The following is a 17,648-nucleotide window of genomic DNA, read 5'->3' on the forward strand; positions in this document are numbered from 1 at the left end:
GAATGGGGAAGAAAATGCAGAATAAAAGGATGGAGGGTAGTGGGTCAGGGAGGGAAATAGGAAGAGGAGGTCACTGTAACGCTGCCAACAAGAGACCAGATCCTGCTGTCTTGAAGAGAAGGTGAGGGACTGTCATGTTTCCTAACCTTGAGAAAGCTGAAGGGCTCTGGGGCAGATCAGGTGGGGGAGGCCCTGGCCCCCAGCACCCACCAGTAAGTGAAGATTCCTCCTTGAGCCCTGCCCCAACAGAGGGGTGGGGGGCAGACCCTCTTCGCCCTTGGGCTGTGTGCTGGGGCTCAGACCCAGGGCAGATCAGAGGGAAGCCACTCTGTGGGGGCAGACCCTTTTCCCCACTTGCTTCTGTTTATCTCCTGTATCTGTGTAATCCTAAAGAATGGAAGTTTCTTCTCCTTTCCTTAATGTCCAGTTCTACCAGCAACTCCCCTTGTGCACTTTAAGTCCCAAAAGCAGTCACTGCCTTTCCTGCGTGTCCCTTGCTTGGGCTCAGCGCTTTGCTTTGTGGTAAATCTCTGTGGCTGCTTGGCATCAGGCACCACGTGCTTCCAGTATCCTGTGCGGGATGGGATTACACCTCTGGTCTCCTTGGACTTTGCCCAGGAATAAGAAATGGGTGCAGAGAATGCAGATCTATGCTTGCTGCTGTGCCTCAGCCACACAGAGTGCACCATCCTGTTTTCCCATGAGTCCATATTCTTGCAAACCTTTGTTTGGTGGCAAAAGCTGAAGCTCTGTTGTTGTGGTTTCTCATTAGCTAATCTGTTTGCAGCTGACTTAAACTGGCAAGTCTTTGGTGAGGATACATGTTTACAGGGAGAAAGGAATATTGCCGTTCTTTATCTTAAAATGTAAGCGACACCTTTTATCCCAGTGGTCCTGCTGCAGGATCTGAAGCATGGCTGGCAGTTCCCTCTTCTTGCTGAGTAACCGTGGCACTGTCTATAACTGATGTCTGCTGATGCTGGAGCTCTGCAGTGTTAGCAAGGAACATGAGATGTGCAGAGGTGACGTGTGTCTGGTGGTGAGGGGAAGTTCAATGGGATCTTTTCTCCATGCAACAGTATTGGTTTGACCTGGAGGTTGGTGATAAGCAGAATGTGATCTGGGCATGGACAGCTAATGACCAGTTCTAGAACTAAGTGATCTGATTTTTCTTTAGTGCATTTACCTCCTGCCCATTCAATCCTGACTCCTAAGCTGTTGTCAGTCTGTGGCAGAAGTTTGCATCTCCATTACTGTCTGGCTATGGAAGTAATTGCCTTTCAGGAGAATTTCCGTACAGGACAATTACCTATATTTTCTGGGAAGGCAGATGCAGAACCCCTGGACTCTTTCCATCTCCCCAGCAATTGCTAAATTACCACTTCTCTATAACACTCACTCATTTGTTTTGTTTCTTCTCTCCACAGCCGTGTAAAAGCAAAGGCAGAACCAGCAGACTTCTGTCTGATGAAACAAGCACAGAAATGCCGGCTCTTGTAAGTACCCAGTTATCAGAGTGTCCAGTCCCTGCTGAGCATTACAGAATGGTTGAGACTGGAAGGGACCTCTGGAGGTCATCTGGTCCAACCTCCCTGCTCAAGTAGGGCCACCTAGAACTGGTTGCCCAGGACCACATCCACATGGCTTTTGAATATCTCCAAGGATGGAGATCACACAACCTCTCTAGGCAACCAGTTCCAGTGTTTCAGTCTTGCACATCTGAAGGCCCTAGAAGAGGTGGCAGCTTTGATTTTTCCCCTTTACATAGTGCAGGATATTTGTGGGTGTCCCTCTGCCTTAGTCCCTCTCAGACTTGGTCAATTCTGAATGGATTCAGTTTGCTTCCACTTCTGTCTTGTGTAAAATCTATGCAAAGAGAGCACAGGAAACTACAGTTGCTCCTTTTTAAGAGTTCATTTTCCCTGCGTCATTGAAAATAAAGTGATGGCTTGGGCCTCCTGTGTGTGGTCTGTGGGGTTTCAGGACAAATCCACACCAACGGTCATCTTGTTCTTCCTGGCCACAGTTGTCACTTCTGGCTGTACCAAGTGAGTATGTTTGTACTGTGTCCCTCTGTGCGGCATGGATGATGTGGTTATCAACCAGGTGGTATGTCCCTTGTCTCGGCTTGCTGAGTTGGAGCTGCAACATCCAGCTGTGGCTGAGTCTCTTATGACACCAGGCTCACGTAGCTCTAGCTGATAGGAAAGCATCCTGCAGTTGTGTAGGTGATGAGCTCCTGGAACTCTGTGTAGCATCAGGAGCTACAGCTGCTCTGTTAGAACACCTCTGGGCTGCTAACTTGCATGCTGTATGTCCCTTACAAGGACAGCTGTCCACTGGCATCTGCCAAATCTTTTCTTGTAAAATGAAGCACTAAATGCTTTTGAATAATTCTTGGACTTGATCTGGCAACTCCTTATTCCTCTGTATAGCCCATTGGATATTTTATAACTGCCACTAGGCATCAAGAACTTAATTTCCCCTCAGCACAGCTCTCCTGGGGCTAGGCACTGTGATCTGGCAGTATTTGCTTTCCGTCTTCCCTGTTTCCAGGATTTCTGTCAGTTCTGAGCCATTCAACTTCAAACTGAGGCTGAGGAGAACAGTCAGCCTACCGATCCCAGCACTGCTGTCCAGCACACTCAGTGAATACATTTCTCTGTCTGAAACTGGCCTGTGTCAGTGCTGGGATGCCTGTCTTGCACAGTTCTGCCTTTCTGGACAAGTCCCTCCTTTGATCATTGCAGAAGCCCAAGGGTTGTGGCCTTGAGTGCCACCAGTGAATGTCTCATTGTGCTGGAACTCATGGGTGAGGAACACTGCTTGAGGAGGGACTTGTATACAGATCCAAATAGGCAACTCCACCACCGACTTGTTATAGATGATTCCCTGTGTGCCCCTCTCTTCTCCTCTGCACAAAACTGAACAGACGTACTGAGTAGCGGCACGTATCCTGCCATCATGGTCTGGGAACTCTGTGCTTCTTGGGAGGGGAAAAGTATGGAGGAAGGTCTTGAGGTTAATTTTCCAGGATGTTAGTTAGGACTGGAGGTTCCCTAAGCCTCACCTTATTGCCCCAAATGCCACAACCCAAGCTTCAGGTTTGCCTTCTCTCTCTTTTCTTCTGGCAGGGGCAGGGCTGGTGTTGAAGGGAAGGGCTGTACTAGGGAGGGAACTAGCTACATGCTGCAAGCTGAAGACCACTCTGGCGATCCACAGCAACTACTGAGAACATGAAGATGGGTGTCTGGCTGGGCTGTGGAGAGCCTGGCAGTCTGTCTGAGGGAGATGGAGAGGCCACAATGGATGTGACTTAGTGAAAACTCAGTGGGTTTTTTTACACTCCTGTTCTGTTCTTGTTCCTCCCTGCTTGCTTGCTTTTTAAGACAAGACCATTTCCACAGCAACCAACTATGACCAAGCATGCAGAGGTAATTCTGTCATGCTTCTCCTATGGAGTCTAACTAGTGTTGCACATAGGATTACCAAGCCTCTACACTGAGCAACAAAGAGTCAATAGATGAGTTCTCGAAAGCAGAATCTGCTTTTGTGCTAGTGCAATCCAAAGTAGTTTTCATTCTTAGTGATTTACCAGATACCCACAGTCTCTTGTTCCTGATCTACTAGAGACAAGCTCTAAAAAAACCCCATTTCCCAGTGATGTTGGACACTAACGTGATTGTTTCTGTCTCTGTGGCATGAGACCAAGTCTCTGGCTCCCATGAAGCTGGCAGCAATCTGAGCTTTGCCCTTGGGTAAAGTAGATATATTTCCTACAGTGTTTCTTTCCAAGATTTACACCCAGGATCATTCTGTCTGTACAGAAACTAACTGCTGTATGTGTTCTTATCTGCTGAGTTCCTTTTGCATGAAGTACTTAGCAATTGTGTGTTCTTTTTCTTTCCTCAGAGAGGAGGAAGTGGCTCGGTTTCATGAGGTCATCACCAATCCCAGGTACAGAGCCAACCCCCTCATGGCCATCAGTGAACATCTCTTCAAGAGGCTAAGGCAGGAGGAAGAAGATAAACCCCTCTAGGGTGTCAGCTGAGACCAAATGTGCACGCTGGAGCTGGTGTGAGGGCTCCAGGCTGCAAAAGAGCACATCGCTAACATGACCTCTCAGCCACTTTGGTCCTTGGAAGCAATTCAGCAGATTATTAAATCCAACGGTCCTGTTTTCTGTCTGCAGGAATAATGCAGTTCTCTCCTGACAGTGGCAGCTGATCCTTGGCAAGCAGCCTGCAGAGACCAGGGTGTTCTGTGAGATCTTTGTGCAGACATTAAGCTCCCTGCGAAGTGTCTTGACACCTTTTCTCTTCTTGTGAGCAGGCCCAATTTCTTAAATTGTGCCAGTGGCAATGTACCTGGTTTTTGTCAACTCCCTCCCCTTTCTGACAACACTGAAAAGAGGTTCTGTGCTGCTCTGTTGAGGTGGTTCAAGACCCCAAGCCCTGGAGCCCAGAAGGCTGTTGTAGATCTGTGTAAGGACCGATGCTGCTGTTCAGAGACATTGTTTTATGTGAGAAATTTAGCTTTGCAATAAACACACTTTTACACAGTACTGAGTTTGGCTCTTGTTTTGGTAAATACTAATTGAAATATGGCCTTATTCCCATCACTAGAAAAATGACTTAAAAGAATAGGTTTTTTCGATATGTACAGTGAACAACTAGACTGATGCTGCAGCATGCAACAGAAGCCTTGTGAAATCAATTGTAGATCACATCTGACTCCCAGACTTGCCTTCCTCCTAGCCTGGAAGTGTGTGCTTTCCATGGGTGATGCTGATCCCTTTTGGCCTGTGTCTTGTTCCCTGCTTGGCCTTCTCTATAGGAAGCATCCCAAAATGTGTCCTGGCTGCAGGCTGTGAAATTCAGCTGGTCGCTTACATGTTGGGGTTTGGGAACCGCTGCAGTGGAGGGAGGCCTTGCCTTCTGCCAAACACCAATTTTCACAAAACTCCAATGTATTTTATGGGGACAACTGAAGGCAGGGCCGTTCCCTAGAGATAATCCTGATTTGACACCCTGAAATGTCAGTGCTGTCTTTTGAACTGTACTAAAAGTTTTCTGATGCTTCTTACCCTTGGAAAAGCAGTCTGCCTATTTTGGGTCAACTGTGAGGAGCATCTGAAACCTGCAAGGAAGCAATTTACTCTGATGCCTAGACAGAGTATGGAAGCTGCAGCTGACTCTTACCCAAGTTAGTGCCTAAAACCAGCTGCAATGGGAGTAGCAGGTACCTTGATAATACCTGTCTCTTGCTTCACTAGTAATGCTGCTTTTTTTTTATCTCCCTCTAGGCTGGCACTGTTGAACAAAGGGAGTTTTTCTAATGGCTGTCTCTTAGCCCTGGCAGTGCAGATGCTGTTGCTGATGCTGCTTGTTGTTAGAGGAATGTCACTGTGCCACCCCTCCTCCCCCAAGGCCTGGCACAAGAGTCCTGCTGGCAGATGCCACAGAGAGATGCTGGCTATGTCCCATCCTCCACCCTGTTGCTCGAGGGCTGGCGGGGCTCTCCTCTCCCCTGATGGCTCCTGTGCCAGTGCTGGGAGGTGAACGCTGCTGTGCTGTTTGTCGGCACGCTGTAATGCCCTGTGGGAGCCAGGCTCTGGAAAGCAGAGGGCTGTGGTGGGGTCAAACAACTGGAAATGTCTCCCCACCTCCTGGTTGATTTCTGCTTGCTCTCCTACCAGCATCTGATTGTGTTTCTTTTAGGCCATGTTGGATTTTGAGCTCCAAACGCCAGTCCCAGCTGCAGCCATGCTTCATGTTATGCAGGCTGGGCACCACATTGGAGAGCTGAGTCTTGGAGATGGGGGCTGTGCACTAATGGCACCTACTGCCCATGGCCTGCAGCTGCTCTTGCTGCTTGTGGCTCCCAACAACCCAAGATGTGACGTAAGACTTGGACCAAGCTAAGGTTTTTTGGGGTGGTTTTCTCCATAAGCCTACTGTTTACCCCTTTACCCCGTCTCATAGCTAGGTGTCTCCTGAGAAAGGCGCCATCCTTGTGCTTAAGTGGAGGGCAGGGGAGAGATGAAGAAGGTGAAGACATAGAAGCATGAAGGAAGATGAAGGTTCCTCCTCTCGTTAGTGAACAGGGCACTTGGGGGGAGTGGGGGTGGAGAAGCGTATCTGGAAGGCAAGAGGGACAGAGGGCAGCTTGCATGGCATGTTGGAGCACTTCTGCTTGTCTTATGTGCTTTGCAGGAGCTTTGCAGCTTTCTTTTTGTCTTGTGGTTTTTAGATAATATATGACACAGAAGGAGAGCCCTGGCCTCCTTGTACAGCTGGATTGCTTCACAAGCAGCTGTTGATGCGTTGCTCTGCACCATCACAGATCGGTGTGATAGCTGCAGAGAAGCCCCAGGCAAGTTTATAAAATGCCATCCTGGGTTGTGTGCTACAGGTGGGACCATATCCCTCCCCTGGGAGATGCATGCGGTGCACCATGACTGTACTTTGCAGAGATCCAGCGGGAGCAGTGATCGCATTTGACAAGCACCAATTTCCTGGGCACCGTCTATTTTGCACAGAGTGAGAATGTCCTTTAAAGCCTCTGGAGAGTTAGATGGATTGTCCCACGTACCTCCATTCCAGATCAGTTTCTTCTTAGTAGCTTCTCCCTAGGGTGAAAGCAAATCTGAAAGGCTATCAATTCCTGTCTTCTCAGACTACTTAGTTTTCTTTTCACAAGCGGTTCCAAGTAACTTAGAGTTGAAGCAATGCCTGGATGGCCTGAATTGCAACGTTTGGGAGAACCCTTGGCTGGCAGAAGGGCTAGTTATAAGTAGGTACTAGGGTAGATGGTGCTGTGGGTCATTTGCCAAGAGATAGCCGCCTTGTATTTCTAGAAGGGTGAAGCCTGACAGGACTGCATCCTTTTCTCATCCTGTGCAATTTTTTCTAAGAAGCCCTGCAGTTCGGGGCTGGAATGGAAAAGGGATTTCTGCGTGCAAAAGCAGCTCTGAGTGCTTCAGAGCCCCAAAAAGCATCACCAGAGTGAAGGGCTTTGCGGTTTGTGTAGCTCTTCCAGGGTGACATCAAGGCAGGAGCTGTCCCAATGTCTGGGCCTGCACATGGACTTCCCAGCACCTTTAGGTTGCCAGCTGTGGTGGTTATGGCCAGAGCTGGTCACTGGAAATTTGGACACCAACAACGCAGTCACCCAGCACTTCTCCCCTGCTCAGCCTGGCTGCTGGGTCCCATCCTTTCCCTTCAAACCACTGGGACCCAATAGGGCTGAAGCCTCATTATCTGGGACACGAAGGGGTGACTGACCAGGTGGAGGTGTTGAGCTGGGTGACCCCCCTCAGTACTGCCTGGTAGCTGTAGCCATGCTGGTGGCCCTTCATCTCCACACACAGCATCACTGTGCGGCACGTTCACACCTTTTCTTTCCTTCAGATAGGCCAATGCTGTCACTTGGCTGTGTGTCTAGCTCTTAGCCCGCTGTTTGAAAATGTTGGTCTCCTGGGTATTTAGCAGCAGTTAAACATGTGACTGTTTGAAACTACAGTTCACAGCCTGCTGCTGCAGGCATCACCTGCCCCCGCCATCCTAGCAGTTGAGCAAAGGACTTAAAATCTGCCAGGAAAAAGGCGTCTGAGACACAGAGTCGCCTTCGCAGTTGGCATGTTTTCAGGATGATAAAAGCTTTCACGCCAATTTTTTTTTTTTAGATAGTAGGGTGGGAAAAAATAGCTTCCAAGCTGTAAGGAGTAGTTGTGGCGGTGGGGAGGGTGGGGCCTGACCCAGTAGCTTTAGACTTAGCAAGAAGTAAGCAAGCAGTGAATGCACTGCAAACTCAGAACTGGAAAAATTTGGGGCTGCTTTTCACAGCTGGTTTCTTTCTTGGTGATTTTGCCTTTGGAGGCTGTTCACAGAACTGTGACTGAAAGCAGAAGCCTGGGTATCCTATCCATCTGGTGGTACCAGCAGATATTTTCTACTACACAGAAAGCACCCAAAGCGGTGGGTGGAAGGGGATTCTCCTTTACCAGCAGCTCATGGGTAGCGTCTTTGGTTTGCAGGTTGTGAAGGGATATTTTTTTATAGTAGCTCTTGCAACTCCCATGTTTCTCCTGGTACCAGCAATGGCCCATCGGGCTTTGGTTCTGCTGGAGCAGGAGTTGTATCAGGCCAGCGGCATGTCTCAGAAAAGCCTGGTGAGTCACACAGACCTGGCCCTGACCCTTCGTCTAACCCAAGGAAGTCCCTAGTGCGAGTACATAGACCCTCCTCCTTCCTTCCGTTTTCTGTCTTGTCTGCCCTGGAAAGTTTTCCTTACAAACTTTGTGCAAGCGAGTCCCACCATCCCCTTCACGTATGGAAAATATGACTTGTGCCAGGTAGAGAGTACTTTTGCTTACACTCTGGTTGAAGCTATGAGCTGCGTTGGCCCCATGGGTTTCTTTTTTTATCTAGAGCTAAGCATTTGTGATGGCTTTTGCCAGCATAACCCCTGCCAGCTCCAGCAGCACCAAGGCACATGCCAGTGCTGCAGCTACCACTGGGGTGGAGCTGGCTGCCTCTGAGGCTGCCAGGGAAATCTTGTGGCAGATGGGAGCAGGCAGGTGAGCCCAGCAGAGCTCACAGGTTTGTGGGAGTTTTGCACCGAGGAGTTTTGTTCCGAGGTTTTCCACCAAGCTGGGTGCCAAACTGGCACCCAGCTAGCAGCCTCTTGCCATGCCAACAAGTTGTCTGGTGGCCCATGACTGGGAACCCATCCCTGGAAGTGCATCCCCTCCTGCTCCCCAGGTGGACTCAAGCCTTCCTGGTAAATACAGTCTGTAATGGACTGCAAAAACTGGCTAATCCACACTGCTTTGGTCAAACTGGCTTTGTCAGTAAATGCTCTGGGATGGTGTGTTGGGCTGGCGTAGAGAAATCAGGGGCAGTGTCATCATTGCAGAGTATAGGCAGGACAGCATTTGTAGGTACTGGTAGTACCTTTTCTTGGATGACAGGAGTGTTGCCGTCGGCACCGCCTCCTTCGTATCAACACCAGTTTGTGGAGGAGAGGACTGGGAGCATGACAGATTAATTTGCTTTCTCCTGAGTCTTCCTGAGCCAGTGAAGAGATCCCAGGACTCTGGCAAGGGGATGCTGGCTGTGTGAGTAGTCTGCACTTGAATCCCTAAAACCAGCCATCACCCTGCCTTTCATCCATGCAGTGTGATCATCTGTCATGGGAGTGAAGCCCTGTCTTGGTGTGGCTGAGGAGAAACAGCTGGATGTCTGGCAGGGATGCTGTTTTCCAGCCATGTAGAGCTACCATCATCCCATGGGTTCCCAAGCTTGATCCCAAGTTCTGACACGTGTCGTGGCTGTACCAGACCCAGGAACAGCCTCCGACGTGCAGCGAGACCTTGGTCTGTGCCATGGGAGGCACCCACTGACTGAGCCGTCCATGAGAGAGCCCTGCCAGAGGCTCTTGGACAGTTCGTCCCAACTGCTGGCTGCGAGCAGTGGGGCTGGGAGGCTGCCATGGGCTCCTTGAGATGATTCCCAGGTTCTCCTCTCCACCACCTGGCAGCAGTCCATGGGTCATGCCCTGGACTGGTGCAACTCCAGCTCTCGGCTACATTCCTCACCCAGTACATGGTGTGTCAGTGGCAGCTGGTGAGAAGCAGTGGGAATGCTGGGAGCATTGGGTCTCTGCTGCAGGATGCTTGCTCTTCTTTGCTCCTTGGCCAGGGCACGCCCGGGACTGGCTCTCTTCCCATGCGTGTCTTCACCGCAGCCACTGGTCAGTCTGTCCCCAGGAGCACGCCAAGCCTTGAACCTCAGCAGAGTCATTTGGGGGTGCGTCTGTAGATTTGCCGTCTGGGGATGAGGAGGTGTCTCCCCCTCCCTAATGTTGTGCGTCACCAGGATGGGCTGTGAGCAGGGGCAGCCACTCCATGAACTGAGTCACATCCCAGCCCACAGGATCATCTGTCTGGGACTCGGCTGGCTGTAACTCGGCCTGGCCACAGCTCTTCTTGCTGCAGTCAGGGTCTGGTCACCTCCCTGTGACCTGGAGCACTGTCCGGCTCCACCACGTAATGGGTCGGCTTCCTGGGGAGCACGGTAAGTCATGGAAACGGAGATCCCAGGCCACAAGGAAGCCAGATTTTTTCCTCTGAATAGCAAGTAGCACTGAACTTCCTTCCTCCATTCCTGCCCCTGCATGCTCTGCCTGGGGCAGCTTGCCAGGGAGATGCCTGCGGTGCTCAGCTTGGGGACTGCTCTGGACAACAGGCTCCCTCCAGGCATGAAAACGGTCCTTCGACAGTCCCACTGCAGGGACCGTGGCTGGCCCAGTGCTGGGGGAGCTCCAGAGGGTTCAAGCTACAGTGACTCCTGCTCCTTCCAGCCCAGAAGGGACAGGGGCAGAACCGAACATGGCTGGCAGAGCAGAGACCCAGCACTTGAGACCTTCTGCCACTCCTCCCTCTTGCATTCTCCAGCAAGTGCAGCAAGCCCTTTCCCTGCATGGGGTTATTTCTCCCCACTGATGCCCTCTTCCCTGGCTGATCCTTACATTTCCCACACTTTACAAAGCTGCTTGCACACTCGTACCTGTTTCTTTTGCACTTTATCTACAGCACGGGTACACCTGAAACCAACCTAGGATGGGTTCCTGCAGATGTAGCAGGAGCAGCTACAGGGAACCTGAGGAAATACAACTGCATGTGAATTTGAGCTGCTTGATGGTTTTTGGAAGCAGATGAGATTGGTACCAGCAATGCCTCCTTTCATTCACATGTTGCACAAGAGAGGGGCAAGGTGAATCACCTGATCAAGCCTTTGCCCCTGAGCACAAAGCTGTGTGTCCCTGCCCTGAAGTGTGAATTTCACCATAGTCTTTTTGCAGCAGCCTCTGTCCATTGCTTTCACTGCCCTTGATGGCCGTCCTGCCAGGATGTGTCATCACCTTGCCCTGTCCTGGCCTTTTCCAGAATGCTCAGGGAAGAGCAGGATGGGTCAGATGCTTGGGGACTCCACCAGTGCCCTCCCCTGAGGAGGTCCTGCTCTTCACTTCTGACCTTTCACCAGTTACTAATCCCAGGAGGTCTCTACCTCTTATCCCATGGCAGCTCAGTTCCTTTAAGAGCTTTTGGGCATTCTTCAAGTGCTTAAGAGCATTGCCACATGCCATTTGGAAATCCATGTAAAGCCTGGTTAATTGGATCACCCTTATCTCCATACTTACCAAGGGAAAACCATGACCTACAATGCTAACCCTTCCCAAAGTGATAATTATCTGGGCGTGTGCTGATTCTGCTCTGAACCATGGCTTCCTTCAGTGTGAGGCGTTAAACCTGGCTTTGTGTTTTCATTTTGATCAGCAATTTAATCCTGTTCAGGCATTTTGTCTGCAAAAGGTGGCGTTGCCCGCCCCCCCCCCCCCCCCCCCCCCCCGCCTGGGAGCTATGGAGCTGTGATCCAGGGTGGAAGCAGCACCCAGGTGGGGTGGCACTTGGGCACCTGGCCTGGCACACCCGCAGCTCGGCCACAGGGCAGAGGCAGATGCCTGACCTGCAAATCCCAACTCCTCCAGTTTCTTGAAGCTGCTGGGATATCTCCCCCGCCTCCACGCGGCAGTGAACGGAGAACATGTGAACAGGGCTGGGCAGGCCGCTGTTTCTGCTGTGTATCAGTTGTCAGGGCTGGGCTTCTTGCTCAGAGTGTATGAAAAAGCGTTGCCTCCATCCACAAGAAAAAAAACAAAAAGAACCCCATGTGTTGAAATAGGTTACAGTTCCTAAGCACAAATTTCTGTAACAAAGTTAGACTTGTGGTAAAAAAACCTAAATATTTGAGGGCGATAAGATATACAAATGGGAGAAAAATGCATTATATGCTAAAGGAAGTGTTTCCAAAACCAGGCAAAAATAAATGGTTGCCTTCAGTTCCCGAGGCCCGTCCCTTCCTCGCACCCGAGCAGCTGGAGTCACAGCGTGCGGCTCTGTGGTTTCTCTCTGCCCAGTCCAGACGCCTCACTGGGTGCAGGAGCTCCAGCAACCCAAACCAGGACCTCCAGCAACATCGCTGATGGAGCTCTACCAGCTGAACAGCAGGGCGAGGATTTTTGTGGCTGCTTTTTTTCTTAACCAAGTCAGTTGTTTCCTTATGAAGAAGCTGTTAAATAGTGCAAACAAAACATAGAGCCTTGCTAGGAGGGTTGTTAAGATTTAGACCTTTGCATCCGAATGCTCTGGGATTTTCCAGATCACTTGGTTTCAAGTAGGATGCATAAAATATAATCTAAGGGTTTCTCTCTGCTTTAATGATCAGGGTTTCGTGCCAGACGGGGTGTGTTGGTGACCCTGTTTGAACTCGGCATGATTTGTACGTGAACTGCTCCCATTACAATACAGGTTCGCCTGTATCTGCTCGGTGTGGCTCATCATCCGTGTGTGTGGGGAGCCACGGTTGTCCTTGATGGTACCGAAGGGGTTGCTGTGCTGCCCCGGGGTGATGAGGGTGGGCGGCTACAGCAGTGGGATCCAGACCCCATGCTCGGTGTTCATAAACTGAGGATTTATGTGGTTTAATCTACTGCAGATTCTCTGCGATTGAGCAAGCTGTGGTCTGGGAGAGAGGGAGCAAGATGTCAGCATGGCTGGTGGGAACCACAGCGGCATGGTGGGGTCTCTGGTGGCATTGAGGCTGCTGTAGTGGGTTTGCTGCCCGGCGTTGCGAGTCGGCAGGTCTGCTTGATGAGCATCTGGGATGCAGTTTGCCATGGAGACGCTGACAGCACGAAAAGTGGCGTGCGACATCCCGTTCACTTGATGCTCCCAGGACAGTTGCCTCAGTTTCAGTGGCACAAGTAGGAGAGGAAGCTGAGACAAAGAAATATCCCATGCAGGAAGCTGCTGGGAAGGGAACAAATGTCAAGGGCTGGGTAGGTGAAGGCAGATGATGCCAGGATATCCTCCCAGGGGAAGAAGATGGAGGAAGAGATAACTGCCCCGGTGCATGCACCCCTTTGTCCCACGCTCAGCCAACCTGGGAGGATGGACAGACAGACAGCAGAAGGGGCCATGAGGACAGACCGTTCTCACAGTTGAAAACTTGATCTGTATTTAAACATGTGGTTTCTCCAGCTTTAGCAGGCACCATTTGAGGTTCTGAGGGACAGAAGCCAACGTGTGTGAGGGGGGAGGCAAGAAGGAGAGCTGCTTCCTTGGGGGATGCTGCTGCTGCCAGCCCTCCGCTCTCCACAGGCTCTGCCAGCTTGGCAGGGAGGATGGGGCTGCTCAGAGTCCCACACCAGGACGGGGCTGCAGGGGGGTCAATGCCTTCCACAGCTTGCAAGGGCTGCAAGCCCAGCTGCTGTTTGATGGGTTTATGAGTGCATCGGCGGCGCCATGGCCTGGATGCGTGGCCAGCAGCTCCTCACTGGAAGCAGTGTTGGTGCACCAGGCCAAGGGGATGTGACTGTGTTTACAGCTATTTTGGATACGTTTAATCTGAGCGCGCTTACAGCCGTTCTGGATACGTTTAATCACTGCTCACCAATGTGAAGGTTAATCTAAACACCTTCTACTTCACTCAGTAAAACAACTGCTGCCTGTCTCATGAACCCATTTGCTGGTGGTTTGGGAGCAGGGAAGAGCACTTAACTCTTACAAAGCCGTTGATGTTTCTCCACCTGCCTTTTGGTCCTCTGTGTAAAGGTAGAGCTTGTGCTGCCTTAGGGGGTCCCCTGCCCTCAATGCCTGATCTTGGTGGTGGGCCCCAAGTGAACACTTCGGGTGCTCTGCATTGCTCAGTGTGCAATGCAGGCTGCTTCAGCCAAGCAAGAGATGCTGCAGGGACCTGGGGCGAGCCCTGGATGCTGTTGCCGAGGGTGACCAGCCTAACAGAAGTGGCAAACCAGTTCAAGCAATGCTTTTTCACACATTTTTCCAACCTCCCACAGTCCGTGCCTTGGGATTTTTGAGCCAGAGACATTGCTCTTGTACCTAATAACCCTTGGTGGATCTTGCTTCCAATTTTTCCTCCTCCTAATTCCCAATGTTAGCTTTGCTGCTTTTATTTTTATGACCTCTCCTTGGCACAGCTCCACAAAAGGTCAGCTCAGTCTGTCACAGTGCCAAGGCCTCGCGGCTGAGCAGTTACGGCCAGCCCAGGGCTACAGGACTGGGTTGTCCCGGTGCATCGCTCTGCAACTGCCTACACTGCATTTCATCTGCCTCTGGTTTTTTGGGCCCCTTCAGTCAGTCTTGGAAAATCTTTCTGCAGTTCTTTGCAGTCAGCCTTGTCTTTGCTTCCTTGGTGTATCAGCAACAAACCATGCCACGTTGCTGCGCTCTCCTTCTCCAGATCGTTTATGACTGTGCTGAAGAATGCAGCTGCCATCACAGATCCCTGTGGGGCTTCCCAATGAAAACTGCCTGTTGCTTGTACCCTCCATCCCCTATCTCTGTAACCAGCGATTTACCCCTGCAAAGACCTTCCCCCTTATCCTGCTGCACGTTGGCATCCTTAGACCTGCTGGTGGGTAACCCTGTTGAATGCCTGTAGACATCCAAGCAGCCACTGTCAGTTGATGTCCCTTGCCTGTGTGTACAGAATTCCAGCAGCTGTGTCCCCTAGCTTCCCGTGGGTCACGTTGTTCCATGCACCTGCATTTTCTGCTCTTCAGGGTGGTTTATGCAGATCTGCCTGGTGCAGGTGTTGGGCTTGGACCAGGACTTCCCTAGATCCTCATGATTTAAAAATTGGCCTTGCATTGGTCACTGAGCAAATTGGCTCATGACCTGCTTTTGCAGTTGGACACTGCTGAGACTGCTCCCAAGGGAGTCCTGCACTTTGGCTTCTGGTCCTGCCTGCCTACCGTGACCCACATGGGACAATTTGCCATGGGTGGCATCACGCAGCCCCACGCCTGCAGCTGCTCAGCCCAGTGGTGTGAGCTTGGGCAGAGGATGAGGGGGAGCTGGAGCCAGCCCTTCCTCTGCCCTGGCCCCAGGAGGGGTCCCTGCCAGTGGGATAAGGAGATGGGAGTGTTGCTGCTCACGTGAAGTTGCGTTGGCCCGACGTCACCCTTCCTCCAACCTCCAAGGATGGAGAACCCTTTCTCTGGGACCTGTCCCCAACACAGTGAGGGAGCCCCTCAGTCTTGGGGCTGTCCTGCTGCCAGCTCTGCCCTTGGATGACAGCAGGCAGGGCACTCTGCTTGGACTAGCAGCCAGCACCTGATTTGGGTGCTCGTGGGCGTGAGCTGGTGTGGCATCACCAACCTGCAGACCCAGTGCAGGGCATCGTGTAAGCACAGGTATGTACCTTGGCATCGTTACAGATCTGCACAAGGAGGTTACTGTGAGTGGAGCTGCCAAGCTGCATTGAATCATGCACTGGCCTCAGAAATTCACGTCACAGACCATCTACAAAGCAGCTGTATCGTGTACTGGCATCTGCACATGCGTAAAATCAATCACATATAAACAAGGTGGTAGGAATTCAATCACAGGTAAACACGGTGGTAGGAATACAGGCATATGCATGTTACAAAGTAGGAGCCGGGTCTCGGCAACCGATGCCAATTACACAACAAACAATTTGATATCTCAACGGCATGGAAACATCAGCAAGTGGGCCTGGGCAGTGGGGCGAGCATGCTGAATTATTGAGGCAGTGATTATTTTTATGACAGAGTTAAATTACGTGCTCCGTAGTGACCTCTGCTCAGAAATACAGGGCTAATGCCTGCGAGCTTGCCCAGTGCGAGGCGAAGGTCAGCACTGCAGCGGGGAAGGGTCTGGGAGCATGGCAGGCTCCGCATGGGTGGATGGACAGGCAAGTAGGTGGGCACTTTGTCTGTGGGGTGCCTGGGGCCCTGGGCAGGAGAGGTGGGACATGGTGGGGGTGCAGGGAGCTGGGTGATGTGCCTGGGGAGCTCTGGTGGGGAGCTGCAGACCATATTGTTTCCCCCAGCCCTGTCTCCTTCCTAAGAAGGATTGCTATCAGCAAGCAGCTAAATCTTGGAGAAGGCAACTGTGCTTCCAGGTGTCCTCTGGCACGCAGCCACAGCCCCAGTGAGGATGCTGTTGTCTTTCCGTAGGACAGCCAGCTTGCCACCCTCTGCAAGGTCTGTGTTAAACATCCCTCCTCCTTCTTTTTGCAGCATTGCTTTGGAAGCAGGTTCCCCGGGCTCGGCTGCTGCTCCGCTGAGGATCATATGGCAACAGCGAGGGAAATTCCAAGCTTGGACCTGCTGCTAGGGCTTTCTGGGGATGCAGTTGCTGTTGGATTGGTGTCATGGGATGATGGAGGTGATAGGTCCAGCAGTGCATCCACCACGTCCCTCAGGTGAGAGCAAGGACTCTAAAAGCTGGTCTAGATGAACTGGCACACCGGGCGCAAGGTGTGTCTCCAGCACAGTGGGTATGGAATGGAAACTCTGCAATGCAAGAGCTATGCACCATTATGGCTGTATTCAGCGCCTGCCCTGAAGGCCGTCGGGATGCCGAAACATGCGTCCTTCACCTTGGACTCCACTCTCTAGGTCAGCTTATGGGCAAGTCACCTGCAGAATATGCCAGTGTGATGCAGAGGGCACATGCAGACAGAACCATTAAAAAGTAGCAGGAGGTTTCAGCTGGTGGTCAGACATGGCAGCAAGGCAAGATTTCAAGACAAAATTCCCTGAAATCACAGGCGACACTTCTGGGAAGAGTGGGTCATTTCTGAAATCTGTGGCCTGGCAAGCCCACAGTCATCTCAGCTCTTGAAACCCCACATCCCGCAGGGACCTCCAATGCTGCACGAGCCTCGCCGGTGACACTAGCTGGCAAATTAGCCACGGCTGGGGAATGCTGGGGGAGCATCAGCCCATGCAGAAGCCTTGTGCCAGGTATGGTCCCACTCCCACCGGTGCTAATTGAGCCCCGAGACATGTCCTGGGGTGTGGGGACCCCAAGGAACAAGGCCAGCTTGCAAATCAAGCTGCCCCAGGGTGGAAAACCATTTCAGAATGCAGAAACTGTAAAGCTGCTTTTGGCTTGTGGCGTTTGAAATGCACTGTGCTCAGTTTTACAAGCAACAGCCTAATATTTCCCATTTCCCAGGACTTTGATGAAAAAGCCATTGTTAAAAAGCCATTCATTTATTAAAGTAAGTTTATGGAAAACAAACCAAGCAAAAGACAAAAAACACCCCAACCAACCAACCAAACAAGAATTGGTTGAAAATTAGGAAGAAAAAGAGCAAATGATTTGGAAAAATATGGTGCTTCATAAGCACCAGCAACTGTGTTACAGTGGCGCAGCTCAGCAAAGCCAGCACTATTCGCGGAGGGAGCCCTTTTCGTCCCACAGTGGCAGGGAACCAAACTGATCTGCAGTGGAGTCAGGCCAGCCATGGAGTGGGATGAGGAGCCTGGGGACACGGTGTGCCTCCCACCCCATCCTCACCCCTATGCCATTTGCCCAACATGAGCCCTCATGGGGGCCCCAGCGGTGACTTTCCTTTCTCCAATGCAAGGCCAGAGCCAGCAGAGACCCCTTCCTTGTCCCTTGGGCTCTGCAGGGGCCAAGGAGCACGTCCCCAAGTGTGTTTCTGGCTGTCCTGGGGAGTATATCCAGATGTCCTTGGGGAACAGCTGCCTTGGGGGCCAGCACCTCGCCAGCCTCTTCCAGCCCT

At 51.5% G+C, this 17,648-nt stretch overlaps 1 protein-coding gene across 1 annotated transcript in view; it reads left to right on the forward strand.

The window, feature by feature from the left end:
* Positions 1–4,564, forward strand: part of SLX9 (SLX9 ribosome biogenesis factor) — a 57,114-nt gene extending 52,550 nt beyond the window's left edge. The window contains exons 5-6 of the mRNA XM_049803033.1: positions 1,428–1,496; positions 3,913–4,564. Coding sequence (XP_049658990.1) covers positions 1,428–1,496; positions 3,913–4,039 — 196 coding nt within the window. The 3' untranslated portion in view covers positions 4,040–4,564. The remainder of the gene's footprint in view (positions 1–1,427; positions 1,497–3,912) is intronic.
* Positions 4,565–17,648: the final 13,084 nt, after the last annotated feature.

This window comes from Accipiter gentilis, chromosome 1 (assembly GCF_929443795.1).
Source record: "Accipiter gentilis chromosome 1, bAccGen1.1, whole genome shotgun sequence".
NCBI classification, from domain to species: domain Eukaryota; kingdom Metazoa; phylum Chordata; class Aves; order Accipitriformes; family Accipitridae; genus Astur; species Astur gentilis.